General features: G+C 38.3%; 1 protein-coding gene across 1 annotated transcript; it reads left to right on the forward strand.

Moving 5' to 3' along the window:
* Positions 1-442: 442 nt before the first annotated feature.
* rubcnl (rubicon like autophagy enhancer) lies at positions 443-21,727 on the forward strand. The gene is made up of 18 exons (XM_005475269.4): positions 443-564; positions 969-1,045; positions 4,096-4,198; positions 4,551-4,863; positions 13,437-13,711; positions 14,448-14,545; positions 15,083-15,470; positions 17,092-17,137; positions 17,234-17,339; positions 17,530-17,666; positions 17,781-17,845; positions 18,280-18,319; positions 18,462-18,539; positions 18,714-18,834; positions 19,003-19,064; positions 20,107-20,260; positions 20,653-20,743; positions 20,854-21,727. Exons 3-18 carry the CDS (start codon positions 4,096-4,098, stop codon positions 20,964-20,966), a joined length of 2,190 nt encoding a protein of 729 aa, XP_005475326.1. The 5' UTR covers positions 443-564; positions 969-1,045; the 3' UTR covers positions 20,967-21,727.
* Positions 21,728-21,943: the final 216 nt, after the last annotated feature.

Raw genomic sequence — 21,943 nt, forward strand, 5'->3', positions numbered from 1 at the left:
TTTAAATCACTTTTCTTACCTCATTCAGAACCTGGTTTGAATTTCACCAGTCGACTTGACCATGTCTAAAGTACTGTGCAAAAGTTCTATGCTATCGCTCATGTTGCTAGGAAAATAGGAAAATGTTGCAGCAGTTTACTTAAACATGCAAACCTCCGTGAAAATACAGTATATGAAGCGAACACAGACAGACAGATAATTCCTGGTTGCGTCCTTTATGTCCGAAATACCTGTTGTTCTGAAATATCAACCGAATGTCAGCTGAAGTTGAGCTATTGCTGGGCTGTGAAATGCTGCCACCTGGAGGTAAAGTCTGGAGGTAAGTGTCTCAATCTGAGCATGCCTCAACCGCCCCCCCCCCTCCCCCGGCCATTGATACTTGTCTCTGTACTAGAACTTCCTCTTTCACCTCTGCCAGCTGCCAGCTAATATGCCAGCCTTTGCTGAGCACTGAGAAATGTCACGTAAGATATGCTGCTGAACGAAACCTTTGCACTCGCGTCTGTGACGGTCTAAATTGAGGAACCTTTGAACACAACATTTAAGACCTGCTATGGGTTTAAGGTGAAACACTTTCGCTCCTATAATCGATCTGATTATATTTCATTAAATGTTCCTTCATTCTTTAGGAAGAGAAAATCCTCCGGACAATAAATATTTTAATTATGTGTTATGTATTATGAACGCTCCTTAAATAAAAGCATGACTTAATACATAATGAATCAACTCCCTGTTATTAAATAGTTGCAGAATAAGTCAGAAGTTTGTGTTTTTTTAAGTGGCAAATACATATTTAGGCTAATTTTGTGGTAAGGTGCTGTGCGGTGTACTAAGACCTTCTTGGTGTCTCTGTTCTTAGTGGAAAAAAAAAAAAACCCCAGCACTGACTGCTGAGACACAGAAAATACAAACCTGATTTAAATACAGGAAGTGCTGAAAACCAACCAGCCCTCTTCCTTTCTCTCCAGCTGCCGCAGCTTTTTGAAGACTCGCATTAGTCCCCCCTTCACCAGACTGACAGGTTTCCTCTTCGAGTCACTAACTGGTGAGTAGCCGGAGCTTTGTGTTCTGGTCAGTGCTGCTTCTGCTGTCTGCTTTCCCCCCTCTCTCTCTGCTTCAAACATGTTGCTTTTTACTTTGACTGAAACAAAAAGGGAAATATTTTAGACATTATCACTTACAATTAGAATCTACTTCTGCATTCATACAGGAAGCTCTGTTGGCTGATTAAAGCGAAGCAGCTCCTTGAGGAGATATGAGCGATATATAAGAGAGCTTAATCAGCAGAGCTCATCTGTCCACAGTCTTTACAAACTGCTTTCTGTGTCACTTTGAGAGAAATACATTTATATTTGCACTGAAATATCTTTGGCTGTTTTCTTCCCTTTTTTGATCTCAAATCTTTGAAATTCACTTCTTAGATTTGTTTCGGGATACATTTTGTTGTATATGTGTTTTAAGGAGATACAGCAGGTGGACTATATAATAACTGTAGTTTTAGTTGGATGTGAGGTCTGTTGATGACGTTGAAGGCAGTTCAGTGCTACACTTTTTCATTTAATTCAGTTCTTTTGTGTTTTATGCTGATTTCTCATTTTTGATGAAACAGTCTAGATTCATTCAGATTCAAAGACGGTGACATTCGGTTCACAACACTTCAGTACCAATGTAACCACTTGTGACACCTCAGTTTGATCGTCATGGCTTATGCTTTAGCCTAAAATCCCCCTCTAGCAGGCCTTTGTCATTTATTCCCAGGTAGAGGTAAAAAAAGAAAAAAAAAGCAGAAGTTGGCCATCAGGGTGCCCTAAACTCAGGACCAATAAGATATTATTGATTAGATATAGTGATGTCAGGAAAGTTCTTATATTTTTAAATCACCAACTGACCTCTTCATTATGTTAGGCAGAACTGACTACGTGTAAGTCCTGTAGCTTGTATCATGATAAGGCCAACAAAAACTGTACGATGTATTTTTATCATTGAAAAAAAACATATTTGTAGTTATCTGGTTGTATTGACAGCAACTGAAACTAAAGACATGTCCTGGATATTTTTATTTTGTTTTATTTGGCTTTGTAAGTGCTCGAGATTTTTTCATTTGAGTTCAAACAATAAAATAATTTTTCAAACTTCGTTAATTTAACCTATTCCTCATTTTTAGCTTTTATTTTCAGGTCTTTACAATAACCTTTATGTAGACTGATACATGTTTCGTAGTTCTAATGTTTTGTCTTGCGTACAGGATAGTGCTAATTCTCACAGAGTGATGTCTACAACACCCATATTTTTAATCAGAGTCACACCCATACTGTACAGGCTGGGTTGTTTTTGCAAAGCATGAAATCTTAGATCTTAAATCTTTCTGCACATGGTTGTTGGAGTTTCTCAGCTGAGACTGTTCTAATTCTGGATGAACTAAAGACTTTGCTAACATGTATTAGCTTTTATGAAGTATTGGCCACAGTAGCTGTTTTCCAGGCGAGTTTGTGAGGTCTTTGAAAGCAACTGAAGTAAAAGATTGAGGTTCAGCCCCATCTTCAGTGCCCTAAAAGACACCCATGTTCTGGTTCAGTTTTAGAAACTATCATGATAAAAACACCCAAATACCTCTGAACGATGGTTATACATAAACACTCTGGTATTCTCATTATTTTAGTATGACGTTTTTCTGTTTTTAATACACTGAATTCCTCCATTTAAATGTCAACGTCTTCATAAGGCTTGTATGAACTTTTGAAAATACAAAAAATTGACATATTTTTTACAAGGATCTTCTTGTGCAGAGTAGTTTGAGTAGTTGTGCAGCAAAACCAGTGTTTAAGAATAGTGTATATAAACACATACATCACTTAACTCTGTTAACTCTTTACATAGATGCTTAAATCACCTTTGCAAACAGTTATCAGCATCAGTGGATATAGTAATATTTACAGCTTGCCAGGTGAAAGAACTGAGAACATCCAGAGAAGTTGATGGCAGAGACAAACAGTTGCTCTACTTTGAGCTAATGAAATAATTCAGCTACACACTCTGTGCAATTGTGACTTGCACAAGTAAAAAGTCTGTGATGCCACATTTCCTGGGAAATGAATGCGTTGCTCCACACTGGGAGTTGCGATGACAGTGTATTTGTAATTGTTTAAACTTTTGAAAATCTTTAACTCTCCCCTGAGATGCCCTTACACACTTTAAAATTTGCATTATGATCAAGATTTAGGTTATAATCTTGCATATCCTTGCATAATGAATATGTATATTTATTTATTTATTTTATGCTCATCACTTCCAAATTGTGGCAGAACTAATAAACCTTCCCAACATTTTCAGCAGCTTAAGCCCCACGCCCCCGGTACCGGGGGCAAAAGGGAGGAGATCACGTTTAATCGGTTATAACGCCGGTTGAGAAATATAACTCCAGACATGTGCGGTATCCACAGAAACCTCAGAATCTCAGCTAAAATGTCATATAAACCATTTCTACAACCACCAAACACACCGAAAACAAGCCGCGATTAAACGAGCAGTTACGTAATGCGCAGAAGTCCGCTAAACACGCAAACGAGAACCAGACAGTCTTCAGACTTCATGTAACCGGTTATAAATAGGCTGGCTAGCTTCCAGGGCTATCACTGCGTAAACACACAAAGTTTGACCACGATCGGACCAAAATTCACCGAATTAGCCGCAAAAGAAGAAAAAAATTAGGCGAGAATAAAATCCACTTCCTTTTTCTGTGTTCCAGTCTCAGTAACTTTGACACAGTAATATCCGCTTTAATATTTACACCTCTGATTAAATGTCCCAAGTGTTAGCTTCATTTTGATACCAAGATTGTAAGGACGGAGTTTGTAATTGCAGAGAAATAATCAATTTAATTTAGGCATTGCATTTTCGAGCAGGAAGCTCAGAAACCCCCTTGGGGCTGAAGAGGTTTTAATAACTTACACAACATTACAGAACATTTAATACTTTCTGATGTTGTACAACCATTAGTCACTACCACAACTGATACTTGCTTTGCCTCTGCTCTGAAAGCAGCAGGAAGTTTGCTTCAAAGTTATTGAGAAACATTGCCTCTCTTTTTCTGCACAGATGGGAAGCCACAGCATCATGTCCTCCTCTCTGTATAGTTCCAGGTATGTCAGCTGGTATGTGGACATAGCGGAGTCAAAAACCCCTGCAATGGCATCTACAGGTAAGATCCAGCACACATTTGTAAACCTTGTGTTCTAGGCATCTTGAAAGACTGGTATGACTGCCGCCACACAGGAAACACCAGAGAGTTACTGAAACATTTATCACAAAGCTTTAGTTTAATATGGCTAGGTTTTTTCCTTGAAATTATCTAGAGATATCTTTTCGAGAACAGTCTCTGTTTCTGGTTCCAGCTCCAAAAATCTACGTGCAATTAAAATGAAGAATGCCTTTGGAATACATATTGATCAGGCCTAACTTTTTCTTTGCTGTCTCCCTTGTTTTCCTTTGCTACCAAACACAACAGTCAGCTGCTATGGATTCTAACCCACTTCTCCTTCTGTCACCACCAGAAACTGACAGAACAGAAGCAAATGCATCATCTTCCCATCACCACCAACAGCCAAAAGTCAATTGCCTCAAAGATTTTAAATCTTTCCTTGACTCCAAGTCAGACAGACTCAGTCACAGCAGTGAGGGTTTGGATGATGAGTGTAAAAAAGGCAACATAGTACTGACAGATACTGACATCCAGAGCAAAGAGGAACTTTCTCTTTTGGATCCAGAGGATAAAAAATTCCACCTTCCCCGGAGCAGTCCGGTCATTTCCAGACGGAGCAGACCCATCTCCTGGCACGGAGGAGTAAATGATACATCTAATCCCAGGTAACTACTATATACTGTGTACTATATGTTCAAACATTGCAGCAATATCATTATTACAAATGATCAGATAACAAATAAAAAAAATGAACAAGAAACACAGATCTACATGTGTCATAGATGGAATATACACCTAATTATGTAAGACATAATACCAAAGTGCTGTGAGATACACCTATCAGCTAAAGCATCTCTTGTGGCTGAGCAGTGTGTAGAGTGATCAGAGAGCAGTCTGCTTAAAAAAAACCCCCAAAAAACCAAACAATGCCTCCTCAAACATATTGAAACTGTCTCCCACATTCTGATTCACTCAAATTTTTAAAAGGTCAACACTGCAAGATGGATACTTTTCTATCTTGCAGAGTTGTTATTCATTGGGGGTGAAGAAACCAGGGAAGGGTTTCATGGGTAAAAAAACACAAAACCTAAATGATTATATTACGTTTCTAAAGCTGCTTTTTTAGGTGATGCTTTTCTAAAATAAGCTGTAAGCTGTGATGATGGGTAAACCACTAACTATCTTATCAAACTTGAAGTAAGAGTTGTGCATGAGTCATTCAGTCTTTCTCTTGAGTGCTACAGTTCATGAATGACTTTTATCATTAGCTGTTTGGAATCCACACAAAGCAAAAACTTTGTCCACCTGAACAAAGCTGCATGCTACATGATGTTACTGCTACAGTTCAGTACACATAGGTAAACTGTAGGTGGCATAAAACATGTTTACGCTTTTATTATTCAGATACTTAGGACCAGGAGTTAAAATGGGATTCAGCTGGTGGGGGAAAACTATAATTGGGTGTTGTGGTGCTGTGCTGTTATTCTGATATTTTCTGTTCTTTGTGCTAACTAAACACATAAGCAGAGAGCTAAAAGGCTGATTTCCAGCCCTCTAGATCAGCCCAGAGTATGGTATGGCCACGGGATCCACCTGGCCCATTTGGTTGCCCATGCCAGTTTGAGGTCAATTGGAAATTGGGATTTAAGCATAATACAGATACACCCAGTTTGTCCCATTTCAGCCAGCAAACAGTCTTTACATTTTGTGAGAAATCACAATAATTCAATTCAATTCAATTTTATTTATATAGCGCCAAATCACAACAAAAGTCGCCTCAAGGCGCTTTATATTGTACAGTAGATAGCACAATAATAAATACAGAGAAAAACCCAACAATCATATGACCCCCTATGAGCAAGAACTTTGGCGACAGTGGGAATGAAAAACTCCCTTTTAACAGGAAGAAACCTCCGGCAGAACCAGGCTCAGGGAGGGGCGGCCATCTGCTGCGACCGGTTGGGGTGAAAGAAGGAAAACAGGATAAAGACATGCTGTGGAAGAGAGACAGAGATTAATAACAGATATGATTCGATGCAGAGAGGTCTATTAACACATAGTGAGTGAGAAAGGTGACTGGAAAGGAAAAACTCAATGCATCATGGGAATCCCCGGCAGCCTACGTCTATTGCAGCATAACTAAGGGAGGATTCAGGGTCACCTGGTCCAGCCCTAACTATATGCTTTAGCAAAAAGGAAAGTTTTAAGCCTAATCTTGAAAGTAGAGATAGTGTCTGTCTCCCGAATCCAAACTGGAAGCTGGTTCCACAGAAGAGGGGCCTGAAAACTGAAGGCTTGCCTCCCATTCTACTTTTAAATACTCCTGGAACAACAAGTAGGCCTGCAGTGTGAAAGCGAAGTGCTCTAATAGGGTGATATGGTACTACAAGGTCATTAAGATAAGATGGGGCCTGATTATTTAAGACCTTGTATGTGAGGAACAGGATTTTGAATTCTGGATTTAACAGGAAGCCAATGAAGGGAAGCCAAAACAGGAGAAATCTGCTCTCTCTTTCTAGTCCCTGTCAGTACCCTTGCTGCAGCATTTTGGATTAACTGAAGACTTTTCAGCGAGTTTTTAGGACATCCTGATAATAGTGAATTACAGTAGTCCAGCCTGGAAGTAATAAATGCATGAACTAGTTTTTCAGCATCACTCTGAGACAGGATATTTCTAATTTTAGAGATGTTGCGCAAATGGAAGAAAGCAGTCTTACATATTTGTTTAATATGTGCGTTGAAGGACATGTCCTGGTCAAAAATGACTCCAAGGTTCCTCACAGCATTACTGGAGGCCAAGGTAATGCCATCCAGAGTAAGAATCTGCTTAGATACCATATTTCTAAGATTTTCAGGGCCGAGTACAATAACCTCAGTTTTATCTGAATTAAGAAGCAGAAAGTTAGCAGCCATCCAGGTCTTTATGTCTTTAAGACATTCCTGCAGTTTAACTAATTGGTGTGTGTTACCTGGCTTCATGGACAGATAGAGCTGCGTGTCATCTGCATAGCAGTGAAAATTTATGCTATGTCTTCTAATGATGCTGCCTAAGGGAAGCATGTATAATGTAAATAGAATTGGTCCTAGCACTGAACCCTGTGGAACACCATAATTGACCTTAGTGGGTGAAGAGGACTCTCCATTTACATGTACAAATTGGAGTGTATTAGATAGATATGATACAAACCACTGCAGTGCAGTACCTGTAATACCTACAGCATGTTCTAATCGCTCTAATAGGATATTATGGTCAACAGTATTGAACGCTGCACTGAGGTCTAGCAGGACAAGCACAGAGATCAGTCCACTGTCAGAGGCCATAAGAAGATCATTTGTAACCTTCACTAAAGCTGTTTCTGTGCTGTGATGAGCTCTGAAACCTGACTGAAACTCTTCAAATAAGCCATTCCTCTGCAGGTGATCTGTTAGCTGTTTGACAACTACTCTTTCAAGGATTTTTGATATGAAAGGAAGGTTGGAGATTGGCCTATAATTAGCTAAGACAGTTGGGTCTAGAGATGGCTTTTTGAGTAAAGGTTTAACTACAGCCAGCTTGAAGGCCTGTGGTACATAGCCGATTATTAGAGATTGAAGAATTAATTAATGGCAGGACTTCTTTGAGCAGTTTTGTAGGAATGGGGTCTAAAAGACAAGTTGATGGTTTGGAGGAAGTAATTATTGAAGTTAACTCAGAAAGATCAATTGGAGAAAAAGAGTCTAACTTAACATTGATGGTACTAAAAGTAGCTGTAGATGATATTACATCTGTGGGATGATTATTGGTAATTTTTTCTCTAATGATAAAAATTTTATTTGTGAAGAAGTTCATGAAGTCATTACTAGTTAACGTTAAAGGGATGGTTGGCTCAACAGTGCTCTGACTTTTTGTCAGCCTGGCTACAGTGCTGAAGAGAAACCTGGGGTTGTTCTTATTTTCTTCAATCAGTGATGAATAGTAAGATGTTCTGGCTTTGCAGAGGGCTTTCTTATAAAGCAGCAAACTATTTCTCCAGGCTAAATGATGATCCTCTAAATTTGTGACACGCCATTTCCTCTCCAGCTTACGAGTCATCTGCTTTAGGCTACGTGTTTGAGAATTATACCACGGAGTCAGGTACTTATGATTTGAGGCCTTAGTTTTCACAGGAGCTACAGTATCCAGAGTCGTACGTAGTGAGGAGGTAAAATTATTAACAAGATAATCAACCTCTGTTGGAGTAGCGTTCAGGTAGCTGCTCTGGTCTGTGTTGGTACAGAGCATTGAAGATGATAACAGTGGGTGGATTATATTCTTAAACTTAGTTACAGCACTTTCAGAAAGACATCTACTGTGATAAAGTCTACTCTCCACTGCTGTGTAATCAGTTATTGTAAATGTAAATGTTATCAGGAAATGATCAGACAGCAGAGGGTTTTCAGGAAACACTGTTAAATGTTCAGTTTCTATGCCATACGTTAAAACAAGATCTAGAGTGTGATTAAAGTGGTGGGTGGGTTCTTTTACATTTTGAGAGAAGCCAATTGAGTCTAATAACAGATTAAATGCGATGTTGAGGCTGTCATTTTTAGCATCTACATGGATGTTAAAATCACCCACAATAATTATTTTATCTGAGCTGAGCACTAAATCAGATAAAAAGTCTGAGAAATCAGAGAGAAACTCTGTGTAAGGCCCAGGTGGACGATAGATGATAACAAGTAAGACTGGTTTCTGAGTTTTACAGCTGGGGTGGACGAGGCTAAGCATCAGGCTTTCAAATGAATTAAAAGTCTGTCTTGGTCTTTCGTTAATTAATAGGCTGGTGTGAAAAATTGCTGCCACACCGCCCCCTCGGCCTGTGCTTCGAGGTTTCTGATAGTTAGAATGACTCGGGGGTGTTGATTCATTTAAACTAACATAATCATCCGGCTGCAACCAGGTTTCTGTAAGGCAGAGTAAATCGATTTGTTGATCAATTATTAAGTCGTGTACTAAAAGAGACTTGGAGGAGAGAGACCTAATATTTAATAATCCACATTTCACTGTTTTACTCTTTGGTTCAGATGTGGATACTGTATTGTTCTTTCTTTGTGATTTTTTTTTATGTTTAAGTTGTTTATTGCTGGTTTTTAGTTTGTTTTTTATCTGTTTGGGAGCTGACACAGTCTCAGTGGAGATGGGTTTTTTTTGGGGGGGGGGGGTTGGAGGAGGAGAGAAGCTGCAAAGAGGCGTGTAAGACTGCAACTCTGCTTCCTGGTCCCAACTCTGGATAGTCATATTTTGGGGGGTTTAATAAATTGGTCCATATTTCTAGAAATGAGAGCTGCTCCATCCAAAGTGGGATGGATGCTGTCTCTCCTAACAAGACCAGGTTTCCTCCAGAAGGTTTGCCAATTATCTATGAAGCCCACATCGTTTCTGGGACACCACTCAGACAGCCAGCAATTTAAGGAGAACATGCGGCTAAACATGTCACTCCTGAACTTTGTTGTTTCTTTTGCTGTGAAGATGTTATGAAAAAAACAAAACAAAACATGCATTTATGTGTGCAAGTAAATGCCACTGAGTTTGCTGGCCTTGAAAGATGTCAGAAAGACTGATGCAGAATTTAGAGCAGGGGTCTGAAACTTGCGGCCTAGAGGCCACTTGTGGCCCACGTCACACCTATTGAGGCCTGTATATTGACGTGAAGAAATATAATACAATTTGGCTCTTGAAGTTACTTTTTTTTAGGGAAGATTTGTTTGTTGTTGACTGCAATGTTAAAATAAGTTCTTTAAAAAGCAAAAAGTTATTTAATATGAAGGCAATATGAACAGAGAGTAAAAACATGTTGAGGGATTGAGTTCAGTGAGAGTTATTTGTGAAGAAAACAATTTTCACTAGCAGTCAAAAACTAATGTGTACACTTATGTCTGCATTTTTATTTAGTTAAATACAACCAAAATCATAGCTGAAGTGCTGCCACGTGTCTGGTCAGAAAGAGGGTAACAATTTGTTTCTTTGGTAGTTCAATGAAAGGCATCAGTTAGTTAAGAGTGACAAAAAATGTGTTCCCGTTTGTAGTTTTGTCTTGTGATATAATATTTGAAATTATTAAAAAAACGAACAAAACACTAGATTTTCAGAAATATTTGTGGGTGTTTTCTTATTTGTTTGTTTTTTTGTACTACTTGAACACTAAAGTGGCCCTCACATGAAATGACAGTCCCAGCAGTGGCCCACAGCTCATTTAAGTTTGAGACCCCCTGATGCAGAGTTTTTAACACGACACAGTCTTCTAAGTATTTATTTACTGTACTCACAGGTAAAGCCATGTGTGTGATTTTTGGAGCAGATTACTATGTTTAAGGATTGAGAAATGCAAGAACTCGACATCTGAAACTTTGCTAGCAAAGCTACAAAAGCAACGAGCACTTTCTTTTTTTCTTTAACAATCTTTAATCATCCAGTTTTTTATTTTTACTTCCAACAAAATCACTAAAACAGCAATTCATACTCTGATGGGGAGTTTATCAGTGAATGTTTGGTGAATTCTTTTGCACCTGAGAGAAAAGGAGCATTTGAGAATATGACACTCTCTAAGCAAGACCAAGAGTGTTTCAACACCTTGGCAGGAAACCTGGAATTTCAGTTGAAAAGTGGACAGTGGAGCTATCAGGAATGTGTTGAGTGAAAGGCATGATTGGAGAGGCTGGGTCTGAAATGGGACAAACTGGCTGTCCAAATCTGCTTTTGAAGCAGATGCAAAATGAAATTAACCCAAAACAGGAACTGGTATTTTTGCACTGTATTATACAGCAGGGCGTGCAGTGTAAGTCACTGCTAAAAATGAACCATGTTTCTGATGTTGTAACTAAAATAGTCAATTTTATCATGGCAGGAGCACTGAATCACAGACAGTGTGTTGCACTATTGTAGGCACATCAGACTGAACATGGTGACAAAGGCTCCCACACAGCTGTGGGAGGTGGCTCAGCGTAGGCAAGGTGCTAAAAAGAGAGCAGAAATTTTGTGACAAGGACATTCCAGAGCTTTCATATGCACAGTAGAAAGCAGATCTTGCATTTGCTGTTGACGTGACTTTCCTTTGCATTTCCAAAACTGCAGATGATGTAATTAAACTATAAGCAGGAAATTTGGAAATTTTACAAAACACATTTCGTCCACAATTGTTTGTAGGAATGTTGATTATATAGTGACACAATGTTGGCATGTGCTTATTTCACATTTGCATTGACCAGTTGTAACATCTGCTCTCATTAGATAGTGGCCATTTATAGAGATAATATTAATATTGAGCAGAACTGAGTTCAGCTTATTGATGCAGTTCAACACAACAGCCCACTTTCTCATGTGGCCCCTTGGAAAATTTAATCGTCCATCCCAGTCCTACGCAATATGAAGCTAGTAGCAAAGGTAGAATTTGGTGAGTGAATCTAATTAGCATCACCTCCCTCATTTAAAATAATGTAACCTAACATGTACACCACAGCCTGTCCTGCACCAGTCCAACATAGTGCATCACTGGAACCTCCACAGCGATACAGCTAACTAACCTGTTCCGCCTCTTCCACACTTCACTAAACTTATTGCATACTTTTATGCATCCTTTAGCAAAAAAATTTAGTAAACTTCAGTTAGTTTTGCAAGATGCTTCACAAAAAGGTATCATTAGTCATGTATAGATCTGATAACTGTAAAATGAATTAAAGGAGAGTTAGAGTTAAGTTTTCAGTTTATATGGCTGCACCCTTATTTCCCAAAGGGTCACGACAGTGGAAGGATCTGCATGTTTGATTTGGCCCTTCCTGATGTAGTCATTTGATTTGTGATAAGCAGTAGGAATACACAAACCTGGGCTCCCTTGAATCTTTGTTTTTGCTTCCTCCCGGTCTCAAAGCTTTCCCATGTCAGGTGAATCTGTTAACAACTACACCAAACTACATTTCTGTAAAAAAGGGGTTTTTGACCTATGGAGACATTATTTACCGTATGTGTATCTAGGTAATATGCAGATTCACTTACTGTCTACACTAAGCTAATAAATGGGGAAAAGAAACAAATAACCTTAAAGTCACAAGCTTTGCCTTTTTTTAGTGGAGTCGAACTCAGAGAAAAGGAAATGCAGCTTCACGGAGTTTCAGATGTAACGCGAACTAAACACAGCACACGGCAATTTTACAAAATATGTATTGCTCTAAATGAGACACAGTGCTGTGTGACTGCCTTCCTGCTGAAACCAAAAGATGGTCACCAGACTGCTCAGTAGCCGACACAACAGTTCCTAGTTAACGGGATAGAAAAAGGGAACAGACAAGTGAAAGAAGCCTCATGAAAAACACAACCTTGCATTCCTCAGTGAGCAGGCTGGGAAAATGTCCTTCATATAAATGAGTATTTTTGTCCTTTAGATAGATGTTAATCTGCAGAGTTTGTGTGTTTATTTTTGAAATTACACACATGAAAAGTGCAGGTCCTCTCTTAGCATTTCACCAGCTTGGGACAGCTGGTGAAATGTGGGACCATTGTCTCACAGACACATACTCTTTGCCCCACATTTAGGTTGTTGCTTTGTGGTCACCTCGTACCTAATAGTGAATAGGAATATAGGACAGTCTGCTTACCACAGTGTTACTCTAGCACCACTTGATGGCGCCAAGGCTTTAGAGACTTCAGTTACTGTGGGATAACTGGCTGCTGGAGGTAAAGTAACACAATAAAACTAATAAGCTTTAAAGGTTATATATATCTCATGTTAACTCTACACAGTATGCTGTATATGTAAACAACAAGCTTTACTTCTTGTGAATAATTGCAGCAGGAGCCAGTGTTTACTGCTTAGGACTCACAGTGTTTGACATTTGTGATACTTTATGGTAAATGTCATGAAAGTTGTGTGGTTGCCATGAGCCTATGAGCAAACAGGAACTGAAATGAGTAAATAAAGAGACCTTTTTTTTTATTTCTGCAGCTATGGTTTTACACCTCAAAGTAAAAAGAAGAAACAGGATATTCCTTATGTTTCTGTTGAAAATACAGTGAAAATACTATTTTCACTGCTCACACCAACTACTAACAACTAATTACTTGTTAAAGTGATGAGTAAACATTTGATGTCACTCAGCTGCTTGTCAGGTGATGCACAATATGTGCTTTTTTATGGTTAACATTTAATTTGGTGTTTATTTCTTGGATGATTTTCACTTGTATTGTTTTGAAACTTCTTCATCTAAAGTGAAATGTTTCTCCTGTTAGCTCGGACCCACCATCTCCTGTCTTTGGTTCACCGTCTCTGGGTCCCCACGAGTGGTTGACATCCACCAGTGGGGAGGATCTGGAATCCAAACCGAGCTCCTATCAGTCGTCATTCGCAGTGGAGATAGCTAAAAAGCAAAACTCTACCTCTATCTCATCAAATCTGAAGCGGCTTCTGACTCCCAGCCTCCACCTTCCCTACAGTGGACAGCAGGGATTAGCTGAGGAGCATAAAAGGCGGACCCAAAGTAGTTGCATTCCCAACAACACACCAGGTAAACTTACTGTCAGTAAAAAAATCAGTAAAAATCAGTAAACCCCAGTAATGACTGGGGTTTACTGATTTTTGTTTTGTATTTTATCAGCTGTGTCAAGTAGTAAAGGGTGGCTGGCAGTTTTATTGTGCCTATAAAGAGACCAACCATGTCCAAAAACACAGATTTTCTTTAATGAGGGAAAGGATTATTTAGGAGGGCGTCTTTCAAATGTACCACAAACACTTCTGAATCTCAGCGTGATGAAGTTAAGAGACATAAAAGTTGACGACAACAACTCATAAAAACCCAGATGTCGCACTGTACTTGTAAGGTGTAAAAGTAAAAAAAAAAAAAAAAGGAATAAGAGAAAGTTCTGTGAGGAGAAGCACATCAGAAAGAAGCTGGATTCAAGGGATGAGTGTAAACTCAGGGACTCAGGGAAAATGTATACGATAAATAGGGATTATTTTGAACTGTGGAACATGTAAAGCTACTCCAGGCTTTGACACTAGGCCTTTGTACACATTTATATTGCCACCTTTTCCTTTGGCATAATCTTGCCAATACCCACCTATATAGCCTTAATAGAGCCCAAGAATAAAAATATAGAAATGAGCAGACAGTAACAGTGATACACTGAGTGCACTGAATGCAAATATGAACCTGACGTTAGCAACACTGAAAAAAATATAAATGTTAAAAATGCTAGAAACCCAGTCAGTTTATATGTGTGTGTGTGTGTTTGTTTCATCAGGATGCGCTACCTCAATACAACAAAGCAAAGAAAGAAGTTGCAGCGATATCCCAGCATCCACTGCAGAGATCTACAAGACCAGTTGTGAACTGGAAAAGGTGCATTACATTTTTCCCCCACAGTCATTCACAGTTTTTATTTATTTTGCAATGAAATTAATAAAAGTTAATATAAAAGAGCTAATGACACACTCCTTTATTTTTCCACTGTAAAACAAGCTGCTTATTTTAAAAATTATTGGCTGAGTCATACAACTGCAAATTACAAGATTCAGATATATGAAATTTAAGGTGGTAGAATAATGTCCCACTATTAAGCATTAGTAAGGTATTAGCAAGTGCTTAATTTATCATTTATATTCCAATAATCCTCCTTAGCATGCCATTAATAAACACATATCTTTATCCATCTGTTACTATTAGACCATGTAAATGTAAATCTAAGACACTGAACTTTTTTTTTTTTTTTTTTGCCTTATTGAATTACTTATGAATTAACTTCATTTGATGCCGTTAATCAGGTTACTATAGTGTTTGGGATTAAATATAGAAATGTGAAATCAGAGCCAGATTTGTGCCAGCAGACAGGTGCCAAATGCTCTCAGCAGCGTCTCATCAGTGTCGGTCTGTGTGCAGGAAAACGCTCATTTTATTGTGGTGGACATGGTGCTGGAGATGCTCGAAAATGCAAAATGGACTCTTAGCTTAGATCAGTGGCGTTCCACAATGGACACAAACTGCCTGATGTACAAGGAAAGACATAAAATCTCGGCACAGGAGAGTTCGCCACAGAAGCAGACATTTAGACTACACAGGCACAAAGTAAAGTACAGCAGAGTTGATCCTAGACGAGAGAGATACAAGCGAAGACATCTTGATGAAGACATGAAGATGTCGCACAGAGAAACACACTCATGTGTAGAGCAGCAAACACAGGACAAAGAGGAGGAGGAAGCAGGGAAGGATGAGCCTAAACATCAAATGAAAACTCTGTCTGTGCTCTCCACTGACAGCGGATTTGAAGGTAAGAATTTCTATTTTTAATGAAACACACATTTCTTAAATACTTCCTTATCAAACATATTGTTTTGACCAGGAATGGGTCGTCCTACATCTTCCTTTGTCTCAAGTTTGTCTGGATAATGTTTTTAGACAAAAAGCCAGACTAAAAAGCTATAGGATGACTAATTTGTTACTGCAATTCATTCAACCAAATTTCATAGAAATCAGCCTAAATGCTGTGAAGATGGTATCAACAGGTTAATTGTTCCTTTCCACCAATCTTCCATCTGAGTCAAAAGTAACAAAGAACTCATATGAACATACTTTGATCAGCAGAAAGTGCTTTTTTGACTGTGAACATATTTGCACAGACAAACAGCTAACCGCTACGCTCACACCCACACTAATACTGATTAAACTAAAACGCTTTTTTTTTTTTTTTTTTTTTTAAACTGAAGATCCTTTCAATCAACTATGTGGGGTTTTTTTGTAGTTCCCTTTGTTTTTAACCTGCTAGGACCTGGCGTCCATATATGTGGACATCACATTTTGGGTTATTTAGACCAAAATACTGAATTTTGCTTTACAAGGGCCTGATACCCACACGGGGACATTATACCGCTACTGTTCTATCAAAATTTTAAATGAATATCCTCATATGTGGCTCTTATTTTTCTTAAAAACAAAAATAAGGTAAAAAAAAACAAATCTGGTAATTTTTTGTTTTTACATTCATCGGGCCCCAATGTGACCAAATATCAAAGAGAAATTAAAATTGCATGCTGTGGAAGAGTTCGGGTCTTAGGAGGTTAAAGATCACCTGTGCCCAGTTTTAGCATTTATTACATCCTTTGCAGTCTCTGTTTATATTCTCTGCGTGATTGTGGTTTCCCCTTTTGTTTTCCCATTCTGCTCCCTCCATTTTATATCTGCATTTTAGCTTCTGTCCCTGTGTCAAGTTTGCAGGTCTTATTCTGGTTGCTATGGGTTTGTTTGTTTGTGTGTGTGTGTCTTTTATTTTGATAGTCTCATGTCTCATGTGCTTTGAACTGACTTTTACTTCCCTGTTTTGTTCCAGCTGTCTCACCCCGGTGTTTCCCAGCTCCCTAATTACCCAGAATTTTTGTTTACGTCTCCCTCATGTTGTGTGCTCAGTGTGGTTCTTAGTTTCTCGTATTCCTGGCCTCTGCCCTTACATTATTAGCAACATATGACAGTTAAAGCTCTTTTATAAGAAATGCCCCATTGTCTGTAAACCAACTCTCATTTCAAATGGACTGAGGCCAAGTGAAAAACTGTTCTGTGGTCAGACAAATGTGAAATTATTTTTTTAAACCATGGACATCATGTTCTCCAGACCATTTCCAAATGTTTACATAAATGATGATGGTTTTTTAATATTCCATATGAAAAAATTGAAGTATCTATATTTTATCTGCGCTTGGAAATTTGAAGCCTACAGTATTTGTTTTCCCCCTAGTGTTCATTGACTTTATATCAGGAACTGATTGTTTTAAATGTTGTTTTTTTTTCTATGACCTTTATCAACACATATACATTATTATATCAACTAAATATAGAAATTATTTTCTTAATATTGGATTAAATGAGAATAAACATAATCATCATATTATGTGTTTCAGACTGTGGAGTTGATCATACACTAACTCAGAGAGAGTCTCTAAAAAAGTAAGAAAACCTATTCCTTTCAGTAAACATGCATTTTAATAATCTAAGCGCTTGTTCTGTGAAATCTGAGTAAATCTATGATGTCCCATGATGCAGTGCTGAGCAGCTAGCCCAGCAGCTGGTGTTGGATTTCAAAAAAAGTTGGCTCCCTTCTAATGAGCTTCAGCGTGGCCGGCAAAGCCTTCGCAGCTCGCTTCAGGAGGTAAGAACAGCAACCACAAATCAACTATAACTACACGTTCTCAACTTGGTATTTTAATGCGAGATAAATATATAATAAGGTGTAGGTGGCTGATGACAAAGAAAACTTTCCCGTATCTTTATTACACTGTTACTGGGACTGGACTCTAGAAATGACCACAAGTATCCTCTGTTCTTCCTGTTCATACCAGCTGCCGGGTACAGAAAATGTGGCGGTGAGCAGCGGTAGCCTGACAGAAGAGATCCGACAGCGTACCAGGATGAGAGGAACCCTGAGCTGGGCACCACCACGTTTCCAGATCATCTTTACGGTCCAGCCAACGCACAGGTCTCATTTATATGTGATGACACAACAGCGCAGTGGAAAAATGGTTTATTTCTGATGCTATAAATGATTGTGTATTTAGAGCTGAATGTGTGTGGGTTTCTTTTCTTTGTTCAGACGAAGCGAGGTAGTGGCTTCGCAACACTTCCTGTGTGCAGGTTGTGGGACCGAGGTGGAGCCCAGTGAGTACTGCATTACATAATATGAATTGCAGAGGATTTTTGTTTTAGTTTTTATTTGAACATTACAACAGCACGCATAAAAACATTTTTAATTCCTCCACAGGAAAATAAACTATAGTCAGAAAATGCTTCCATTACCGAAAAAGCAGAGAGATTAATAAGTCATGCACTTCACTAATACAACTGTATTCAGCATTTTTGTGTAAAACTCAAAGTCATTCTGTGAAATGTAACTTTGTCATTTCTTAAAAAGGAATAAATAAATGTAAAAAAACTGTTCTCCACTGAAATCATTGTTGTCTATAGTAATCAAGGTTGAATACCAGTAAATACCAAACACAGGCCTCAGACATGTCTTCACAATGTAACAAGCAGCATTCATCAGAGGTCCAGACGAATAAAAACCAAATATAAGACTCTCTATCTCCCACCAGGGTACATCAAGAAACTGCGGTACTGTGAATACCTCGGCAGGTATGGAAAATAACATGTTATTACCCAAATATTAAAAACACCGTGAGCTGTGTTTTCCTGCAATCAGATATTAAACCATATATATTTAAATAATCAAGTTATTGCAAATGAATCATTGATCTGTTGTTATTCATTTTTGCAGATATTTCTGTGACTGCTGTCACAGCGGCTCAGAGGCTGTGATTCCGGGTCGAGTACTGTCCTGCTGGGATTTTGGCAGGTGATCAAATCAGACAACATATCATAGTAACTGTTAATATATGTTAAATGTATAGTTAATTCATTTAGAAAACTGAAGTGATTAAAGGTCTTGTAAATGTAAATGACTTCTAAATAACTTGCACTTCTAAACCTTGTAACATCATCATAACTCACAATAATCCTGATATTTCAGGTACCCTGTGAGTGATTTCTCCAAACAGCTGCTGGATTCAGTGTGGCATCAACCTCTGTTTGACCTGACCTGTGTTGGTAAAAATCTGTACAGTAAAGTGAAAGAACTGGACAGGTTTAGGGTGAGTTAATGACTAAATTATTACTGTTGTGCTTACTGGATTTAGTAAGTAGTCTGTGGAATTAGATTTCAAAGCAGGTACTGAAATTCAATGACAAACTATTAGGTTGTTTTCATTTATTTTTTTATTCCCTTTTGTTTTTTACATGTCCCTCTATCCTCCCATCAGGAGGTGCAGGATCAGCTGCTGGGCATCAAGAAGCTGCTAAAAGCCTGCAGATTATCAGAAAGGTAACATTTGGAGATGATACAAAGTTGCTATATATTGTATGTAATGTATAAATGGTTCATGTCCTCATTTTATAAAACAAAGACATTACTTCATTTACAGGTTTGGCAGTGGATCAAAATGTGTTTTTCATTAAATTTGCTGAGTATTTTTTTTTTTATGTTTCTATCACTTATTGAATAACAAGTACAAGGATTTATTAAGTTTCAAAAACCTTTTAATGGTAAATAACTAAAGAGTTTGGTTGTGACTGTATGCTAGGTATAAGATTTACTAGTTCACCTAGTTCATAGAGTGAATGAAATGCAAATGGGACACAAACTTCAAAACTGAGCAGTATATTTTGATCAGAGTACAGAGTAATATCTCTAACTTCTTCCTATTACCAAGTTTAATTCAATGCTTATATGAATAAATACATTTATATAAACATGTAACTGTATTACATTATCATATATCATATTTGTGAGTATTTTACACTGAATTACCTGCAATAACGTTTGTTATTGAAAATGCTTTTCTTTTTCTTCAGCACATAGCTAAAGAAAAGCTTGAAAGGATGTGTGGATGTAACTGTGTTGTGCCAAAACAACCCCAATCCACAAAAGACCCCACAGGACCTACAGCAGATGTGAGGGAACTCCAGCCTTTAAGGGCCGGCGTACTGCAGGTTTTAGATGTAGATCCTTAAATGGCTAAATGACCTCCTCGACATGTCTTAAAGTTCTCCAGAGGCCTGATAATGAACTAATCATTTGATTCAGGTGTGTTGACCCAGGGTGCTATCTAAAACCTGCAGGACACTGGCCCCTGAGACCTGGAGTTCCCCACCCCTGACCTACAGGATGTGCCCTAACCATGAAATCTATCTGTCCTAACATGTCCTTAAAAAGCTTTTGAACTGAGGTCACTGCAATTATATACTAATCCCTCAGAAATGAACAAAATATTTCAAATTCACCTACAGTTTTTAACAAGTAACCTGTGTTGCCAACTCATTAGTAACTACTTAGTAACCTAATCTGCCCTGTGTTTGTGTCCTAGCGTGCTGGCTGAGCTGGAGCATCTTCCTGCTCATCTGAAGGAGCAGCCAAACCTTTTCTCCATGGATGACCTACAGAAGGTGAAGAAGGGTCAGCTGCTGCCACAGGCCAAAGCAGTGCTGCAGTCTGCCATTACTCATGTGGAAAACTGTGAGGTCAGTCATTCTCAACCAGATGCCTCTGGCCTCTTTAATGTTATTTATTAGCTATGTATCAGCACTATTTTCCAGTGCTGATGATATGCATTTGGTAATTAAATATTATTGGCACTTACCTAACTTAAAAGCATTTCTAATTTTAAATTTCTTTTAAAGTTAGGGATTGTAGATCTCCGCCCATTCACCTGACTTAATATGTAAATGATGACTTAAAGAAATAGCTTTACAGGACTCCTATCCTTGTGCCCGTTTAAACAAGTACGCAACATTTCAGACAACATTTCAGTTAAATACAACCAGGAATACGACACGTTTAGAGGAGGAAAACGTGTGAATGTTTGTATGAAATTAAATCATTTTGACTTTCTTTTATCACTTCTTTCACACAGCTGTGTCTTGCCCGAGGTTTTATCTGTGAGTTTTGCAGAGAGAAAGACATCATCTTTCCTTTTCAGACTGACATATGTAAACGCTGTCCAGGTGAGCATAGACAAAGCATGCCCCCCCCCCCAAATATAACAAGTCATATGCTGCCACTGGGTTTATATGCAGAATAAATAAAATCTATGAATATCTTCTGTCTTTCACAGAGTGCAAAGCCTGCTTTCACAAAAAGTGTTTTGTGGTGAAAAAGTGTCCAAAATGTGCACGGATCCAGTCTCGGAAAGACCGTCGGAATGTATCCATGAAGAGTGACACCTGAAGCAGCAGCAGTTCTGTGTTGCAGTGGTTCATTTAACACTTTTTAGCTCCATTTTCTTTTCTTTAACTTCACATAAAAACACTTTTAATATGTCAGTAAGTTCCTGCTCTCTCATCCTCCTTATCTCTTACTACTTAAAGCACACTATTAAACATGCATATTCCTTTACATGATTTAATATTTCCTATGGAAATTTGATCGGCATGAGAGTGATTGTACCTCAAAAAACAAGATAGAGCACTTAAATTATGCAAAACTGTTTTTCCCCATTTTTGGCAGGTTATATGTACTTTTCAGTGTAATGCTGATGGACAGCATAACTGTTCAATAGCTGCTTGCGATGTTTCCATGTGCGATACTTCATGTCAGGATTGTTGCTCAACAGAAATAATATATTACACATTACTTACTTAACCTCTCGCTGAAGAAAGCCACTAGTTACACTAACTATTTAATCTCTTTTGCGTTACTCCATAATATGGCCTGAGATGCATTTTTTCATGTAGATTCCAGTCAACAATACAAACCTGAAGCTACAGTCCCCAAACACTGACAGAAATCCCTAAAGAGGGCCCATTAATTTTCTCTCATAATTTATATTTGAACACAAAGTCTACAGCATGCCTGCAGAGAGTCAGTGTCCTTTTAGCAGCAGGAGATGTTTCAAATGCAACTGTTTCTGTCCAGGGTGCAGTGTGCACATTACAATTGTGATACTGTCCTTTCATATAATGAAAATAAAAATAATTTCCACAACTCTACTTGTGAAAAGTTATTGAGAACTTTACCATTTCCTTGTTCTACCCAACAGTGGCTATATATTATAGGCTCATCATATAAATTGAAACATAGCTAGTACCGCTAGCCGTTAGAAATTTGTTGTAGAGCAAAATGTTTTCATTTGAAAAGCCGTGGAGCCCAAATATGATGTGTCAGACCTGGAAATTATAATTTAGTGGAGTAATTGCACTGTTAAC

This window comes from Oreochromis niloticus, linkage group LG16, assembly GCF_001858045.2.
Source record: "Oreochromis niloticus isolate F11D_XX linkage group LG16, O_niloticus_UMD_NMBU, whole genome shotgun sequence".
NCBI lineage: Eukaryota > Metazoa > Chordata > Actinopteri > Cichliformes > Cichlidae > Oreochromis > Oreochromis niloticus.

Bases quoted from the DNA above. Each gene is read 5' to 3' on its own strand.
- rubcnl (XM_005475269.4), top strand. From the start codon at position 4,096: ATGGGAAGCCACAGCATCATGTCCTCCTCTCTGTATAGTTCCAGGTAT. The intron at 17,138-17,233 runs GTAAGAAAACCT...CCCATGATGCAG, and splicing joins CAGAGAGAGTCTCTAAAAAA to TGCTGAGCAGCTAGCCCAGC. The intron at 18,835-19,002 runs GTGAGTTAATGA...TCCTCCCATCAG, and splicing joins AAGAACTGGACAGGTTTAGG to GAGGTGCAGGATCAGCTGCT.